Source organism: Danio aesculapii, chromosome 2 (assembly GCF_903798145.1).
Source record: "Danio aesculapii chromosome 2, fDanAes4.1, whole genome shotgun sequence".
Taxonomy (NCBI): Eukaryota; Metazoa; Chordata; class Actinopteri; order Cypriniformes; family Danionidae; genus Danio; species Danio aesculapii.
Window position 1 is genome coordinate 59,980,136 of NC_079436.1, and position 7,500 is coordinate 59,987,635.

Here is a 7,500-nt window from a genome sequence, read left to right on the forward strand (position 1 = left end):
TCCTCCACAGGACGCGTATTATATCTGTCTGAGTCATGAATAATTCATACAGCTCTAATTCACTACAGCTCTAGCTCACTACAGTAAACACTAGACTACAGTAAACACTACAGTACACACTGCACTACAGTAAACACTACAGTACACACTACACTACAGTAAATACTACAGTAATCACTACACTACAATAATCACTACAGTACACACTACACTACAGTAAACACTACAGTAATCACTACACTACAGTAAATACTACAGTAAACACTACAGTAAACACTAGACTACAGTAAACACTACAGTACACACTGCACTACAGTAAACACTACAGTACACACTACACTACAGTAAATACTACAGTAATCACTACACTACAATAATCACTACAGTACACACTACACTACAGTAAACACTACAGTAATCACTACACTACAGTAAATACTACAGTAAACACTACAGTAAACACTACACTACAGTAATCACTTCAGTACACACTGCACTACAGTAAACACTACAGTACACACTACACTACAGTAAACACTACAGTAATCACTACACTACAATAATCACTACAGTACACACTACACTACAGTAAACACTACAGTACACACTACACTACAGTAAACACTACAGTAATCACTACACTACAGTAAATACTACAGTAAACACTACACTACAGTAATCACTACAGTACACACTAAACTACAGTAAACACTACAGTACACACTACACTACAGTAAATGCTACAGTAAACACTACACTACAGTAAACACTACAGTGAACACTAGACTACAGTAAACACTACAGTGAACACTACACTACAGTAAACACTACACTACAGTAAATACTACAGTAATCACTACAGTACACACTACACTACAGTAAATACTACAATAAACACTACACTAAACACTACAGTGAACACTAAACTACAGTAAACACTACAGTAAACACTACAGTGAACACTAAACTACAGTAAACACTACAGTGAACACTACACTACAGTAATCACTACAGTGAACACTAGACTACAGTAAACACTACAGTGAACACTACACTACAGTGAACACTAAACTACAGTAAACACTACAGTGAACACTACACTACAGTAATCACTACAGTACACACTACACTACAGTAAATACTACAGTAAACACTACACTACAGTAAACACTACAGTGAACACTAAACTACAGTAAACACTACACTACAGTAAACACTACACTACAGTAAACACTACAGTGAACACTAGACTACAGTAAACACTACAGTGAACACTACACTACAGTGAACACTACACTACAGTAATCACTACAGTACACACTACACTACAGTAAATACTACAGTAAACACTAGAGTAAACATTACAGTAAACACTAGACTATAGTAAACACTACACTACAGTAAACACTAGAGTAAACATTACAGTAAACACTAGACTATAGTAAACACTACACTACAGTAAACACTACAGTAAACACTAGACTACAGTAAACACTACAGTACAGTAAACACTACTGTAAACACTAGACTACAGTAAACACTACAGTACAGTAAACACTACAGTACAATAAACACTACAGTAAACAACACAGTACAGTAAACACTACACACTAGACTACAGTAAACACTACAGTACAGTAAACACTACAGTAAACAATACAGTAAACACTACAGTACAGTAAACACTACAGTAAACACTACAGTATTACAGTAAACACTACAGTAAACACTACAGTGAACACTACAGTACAGTAAACACTACAGTAAACAATACAGTACTACAGTAAACACTACACTACAGTAAACATTACAGTAAACACTACAGTACTACAGTAAACACTACAGTAAACACTACAGTGAACACTACAGTACAGTAAACACTACAGTAAACACTACAGTACTACAGTAAACACTACAGTAAACACTACAGTAAACACTCCAGTACAGTAAACACTACAGTAAACACTACAGTACAGTAAACACTACAGTAAACATTACAGTAAACACTACAGTACTACAGTAAACACTACAGTACAGTAAAAACTACAGTAAACACTACAGTACAGTAAACACTACAGTACTACAGTAAACACTACAGTACAGTAAACACTACAGTAAACACTACAGTACAGTAAACACTATAGTAAACACTACAGTACAGTAAACACTACAGTACAGTAAACAACAGTAAACACTACAGTACAGTAAACACTACAGTAAACACTACAGTACAGTAAACACTACAGTAAACATTACAGTAAACACTACAGTAAACACTACAGTACTACAGTAAACACTACAGTACAGTAAACATTACAGTAAACACTACAGTACTACAGTAAACACTACAGTAAACACTACAGTACTACAGTAAACATTACAGTAAACACTACAGTACAGTAAACACTACAGTAAACACTACAGTAAACACTAGACTACAGTAAACACTACAGTAAACACTACAGTAAACATTACAGTAAACACTACAGTAAACACTAGACTACAGTAAACACTACAGTACAGTAAACACTACAGTAAACACTACAGTACTACAGTAAACACTACAGTAAACACTACAGTACTACAGTAAACATTACAGTAAACACTAGACTAGAGTAAACACTACAGTACAGTAAACATTACAGTAAACACTACAGTACAGTAAACACTACAGTACAGTAAACACTATAGTAAACACTACAGTACTACAGTAAACACTACAGTAAACACTACAGTACTACAGTAAACATTACAGTAAACACTAGACTAGAGTAAACACTACAGTACAGTAAACATTACAGTAAACACTACAGTACAGTAAACACTACAGTACAGTAAACACTATAGTAAACACTAGACTACAGTAAACACTACAGTACAGTAAACACTACAGTACAGTAAACACTACACTACAGTAAACACTACAGTAAACACTACACTAGAGTAAACACTACAGTAAACACTACAGTACTACAGTAAACATTACAGTAAACACTAGACTAGAGTAAACACTACAGTACAGTAAACATTACAGTAAACACTACAGTACAGTAAACACTACAGTACAGTAAACACTATAGTAAACACTAGACTACAGTAAACACTACAGTACAGTAAACACTACAGTACAGTAAACACTACAGTAAACACTACAGTACAGTAAACACTACACTACAGTAAACACTACAGTAAACACTACACTAGAGTAAACACTACAGTAAACACTACAGTACTACAGTAAACATTACAGTAAACACTAGACTAGAGTAAACACTACAGTACAGTAAACATTACAGTAAACACTACAGTACAGTAAACACTACAGTACAGTAAACACTATAGTAAACACTAGACTACAGTAAACACTACAGTACAGTAAACACTACAGTACAGTAAACACTACACTACAGTAAACACTACAGTACAGTAAACACTACACTACAGTAAACACTCCAGTAAACACTACACTAGAGTAAACCCTACAGTAAACATCTGTGAGAGAGATGTGTTATGTTTATTATTCTAACCCTAACCTTGATACTGTGGCCTAAGAGACTGGTACAAGTACGCGCGCACACACACACACACACGGTTTCTCTTTCCCTTCCTCTACTCAAACACACACACACACACACACACACACGGTTTCTCTCTCCCTTTCTCTTCTCAAACACACACAATCTGCTGTCGCCATAGATACGGCTCTGTGTGCAGGATCATTGCAGCGGTGTCCTGTTGCCATAGCGGCGAGTTACAACGAGCTGAAGCTGATCCCATGACATTCATCTATAAAACACACACACTCATCTGCAGGTCACACACACACACACACACGCCGCTTGCGTCACTCTGCCTCATGTGTTCATCTCCTGGTGTAGAAACGCTCCTTTATTTCTGCCATTATTACTGATATGATCATCTCTCAGTTCAGCTTAAGGTCGTCAGCAGAAGGAGGAGCGCAGATCATCATCCTCACTGTAGATTTAGACTGGGATCACACACACACACAACCTGCATCACTGTAAACGCCACCATGACAGGAAGTGACATCATCATGGCTGTAGTGTGTGTGTGTGTGTGGTTGTGAATGAGTGTTGATGAACTGCGACTGCAGTCAGGATCAGCACAGAAACACTCAGATCCCTCTTAAAGGGGCCGCGACTCCACAAACACCCTCAGTCTAGCTGTGTTTATATCCAGTTCTTCATTAAGGGGTCACATCATATACACCTGGATAAACCCGAGCACAGCTGAACAACAGAGGCTGTCGTGTTGCACACGGATCATTAATATGCACAGCACAGGCTGCGTTTGATTGGCCGCAACATTTCACAGTGAGATTACAACCATGATCATTTCCCTCCCTTATATTCAATTAGTTTATTTAGTATCAGTTTACACTAAATCTGCTCAGTATAAGGGACTCTTACACTGGAAACAGAAAGCAAAATGCAGGATATACAGATTAGACATTGAGTCAGTGCACCCTGAGGAGGCTGGAGGTCTGCTGAACAGTGTCTTTAGTCAGGGTAATGTGAAATTGTCTGTGTGTGTTTGTAATGAAGCAACAAACACACGAGGACTGCTGAGTGTTTAAAGGGTCAAAAACACCAGAAGACATTTGTTGAGATGTCGACAGTCATATACGTGTCCCACGATGCTAATTAGGACACACATATCTCAGTAAACAGTGAACATCGGGTGTTTTTGCTAATTCGCTGTGCTGGTTTAAAAAGAAATGTTGAAGCTGCGTCACGGCCATGAGATCCTTGTGTAAATTCCAGCATGGAGACTGGATGTCTGTACCGGCCGGTACAAGTGAGTTTTCAGCATTAACTGATGAGAAAGAGTTGGTTCGACCAATCAGCGCGCTCTATTGTGAATGAGCTGCAGCTTCATTAATATGCATGATAGAGCTGTGCAGACTGTTTTACCTGTGACAGTGTTCAGAGAGACGCCACGGTGTGTTGCCAAAACAAGATGAAGAAGAAGAGCTGTTCAGAGACACCACGGGTCATCAGTGTTGTGTTCATTAATGTGCTGTAATGAAGGTTTCGTGTCCATTTCCCCGCTATGAGAGCGCAGCTGGACTCACGTGTGGATTACAGTGCTCTGATAACACACCACAGACACATGATTTACCCGAGAGCTTTTCTCATCTGGAAATGGGGAGATCTGGATTTGCTGCTCGCCTCCTTTCAATAAAGACGCGGCTCCAGTTGCTGTAGACTGTCCTGTCTCTACAGATTTGGTGTGTGTGATGAGGTCTTTGCTTGTTTATTCAGATGTTAAAGTTAGTTAGTATGGTCAGCAGCACGCTTTCAGTGTTTAAGACAGACCGTAGTCAAAATGATTTAGTTCAGGGGTCTCAAACTGCCGGCCCGCTGGCCTCCCCCCCCACCCCCCAGCACATGCCCCTTGGAAAGTCTCTTGTAAAGTCTCTGCAAGGTAACCCCCCTCCCCCTGGTCTTCACTTCACACAATCACAAGCAACACTTCTGTATGTTAAGACAGCGCTCCTATCGTTTGTCAGTCTCTGCAATAGCCCCTCGACAAATTGAGTTTGAGACCCCTAATTGAGTTCCTCAGTTTACAGTGAGTTAATATCACTACACTATTATAGACTGGAAGATCCGCTGTAGATGCTGCTCTCTGAGTGTAAACATGTAAACACCACAATCAGACCATCACCGTCGTGTAGGATTAGACACATATTGAGACAGGATAGTGTAAACACACACGGCTTTCTGACGGCTTTCTGTTTCTGAGACATGCGGAGGGTTTGTTTTCTCCCATTCGCCGTGCGGGATCAAGCACTCCAGTAAAGCTGCACTCTTCCAGCAGTTCCTCGTATGCAATATCTGGTTTGTCATGTGGGGGGGGGGGGGGGGCATGCAGGAAATGACCCTGAGTGAAAGTGAAAGTGCAGTTAAAGTCCACAAATTAATAATTCAGCAAGTAATTCCATTACTGATGTCCGTGTGAACACAGTCACTGCCTTTCTCCCCTGCGTCTGTGTTTGTGTTGACGCTATGATAATCAGCATCTGCCCGAACTGAAACTCCCCTTTTCATGCAAACCCTTCCCTCTTTGGCCACTTGACAACCACCCCTAAACAGAGCTGGACTCTCTGGACCCACTTTCCTGACATTACTCAGACTAGGGGTGTGAAAACAGGGGGGGAAAACAGGGGTCCAGAGTGTCCAGCTCCGTTTAGTCATGACCCTTTAATGCATTGTGTCATATCACTGCGCTCTTACTGCCGTTATCCTGTGACAGATCAGTGTCCAGACAGAACCTGTGGACATCTTCTGCTATTTCTGCTGAGAATTTAGTAACAAATCAGCAGATTAATGCAGTAATTATTAGGGGAGTATTGTAAAATCTTAATATATGAAATTAATAATAACAGCTTTAAACTTGTATCTAATGTTTACAATGTAAATCCATCGAGATCCACATTCAGTAAACAAAGCAAGTGTCTCATATAATATCTCTACTAAAGACAGAACATATTACTGCACACACTGTACTGGAGAGAAATCATTCATATGTTCATATTAGTCAATAATATTACTGATATTAAAGTAAAAACTGAATAAATATAACTGTACACACGTTAACACAAGTCAATAAACAGACTCAATGATGGGCTCGATATCTGCGGACTCCATGTGGGTCTACAGATCAGTAATATACTTCATTACACATCATCTGTTGATGCAGAGGGGGACGTTCACTCCTGCCTGTGTTTTTATTGATTATAAGTGTCATCTCTCAGCACTAAGCAGACCTCTGTCCATCTCTTCTGTAGAGAAGGATTATAATCCAGCCTGTATTTCATCCAGAACACAAGGAGAACAACGGGTTTCTGGAGGATTAAAGAGAGCGAACACTGAGATAACCCGCTCAGCTGAGCCGCCGACTCAATTTCAGCAAATCTGTTTTAACAAAGGAAGTCTGATTATTCTGCACGTGTTTATTACAGAGTACACCATGCTGTGTGTGTGTGTGTGTGTGTGTGTGTGTGTGTGGCACTGAGCTGTGGGAGCGTCAGAGTGGAGCTCATTAATATTCATGACTGCTCCAAATATGGTCAATAAGGAGCTTCTGATTCCGGGCGTATATGAGTTTCTGGAGACTTTCTGAACTCTACTACTCAGATATGAGTGTGTCGAACCTTTAACTGGTGTGTGTGAGTGTGAAAGCGTCTGCATTAGGGTCGGTGTGTGTGTTCAGCGTTGGAGACGGACTCGACTGCAGGCGTGGAGCTCCTGCTCGAATAATTCATTGCAGTAAAACAGCTCCAGCCTCTGTTCAGTTTCCATGACGACATCCCATCACAAAAGGACATTGCATTGTTACCATACCAACAACAGCAGGCCGGTGCACATGGAAACTCACACAAGGCGGCGCAGGAGTTCTGCAGCGAGATGAAGATGAAGATGAGCAGGAGCGGAGATCCAGAGACCCGCAGCGCCATCATCAGGAGCACTGAGG

At 40.2% G+C, this 7,500-nt stretch overlaps 1 protein-coding gene across 1 annotated transcript in view; it reads right to left on the reverse strand.

The window, feature by feature from the left end:
- ptprsb (protein tyrosine phosphatase receptor type Sb) overlaps positions 1-7,500 on the reverse strand; it is a 97,003-nt gene that overhangs the window by 73,396 nt on the left and 16,107 nt on the right. Inside the window, exon 3 of the mRNA XM_056446913.1 lies at positions 7,405-7,494. Within this exon, the coding sequence (XP_056302888.1) occupies positions 7,405-7,486 (82 nt within the window). The 5' untranslated portion in view covers positions 7,487-7,494. The remainder of the gene's footprint in view (positions 1-7,404; positions 7,495-7,500) is intronic.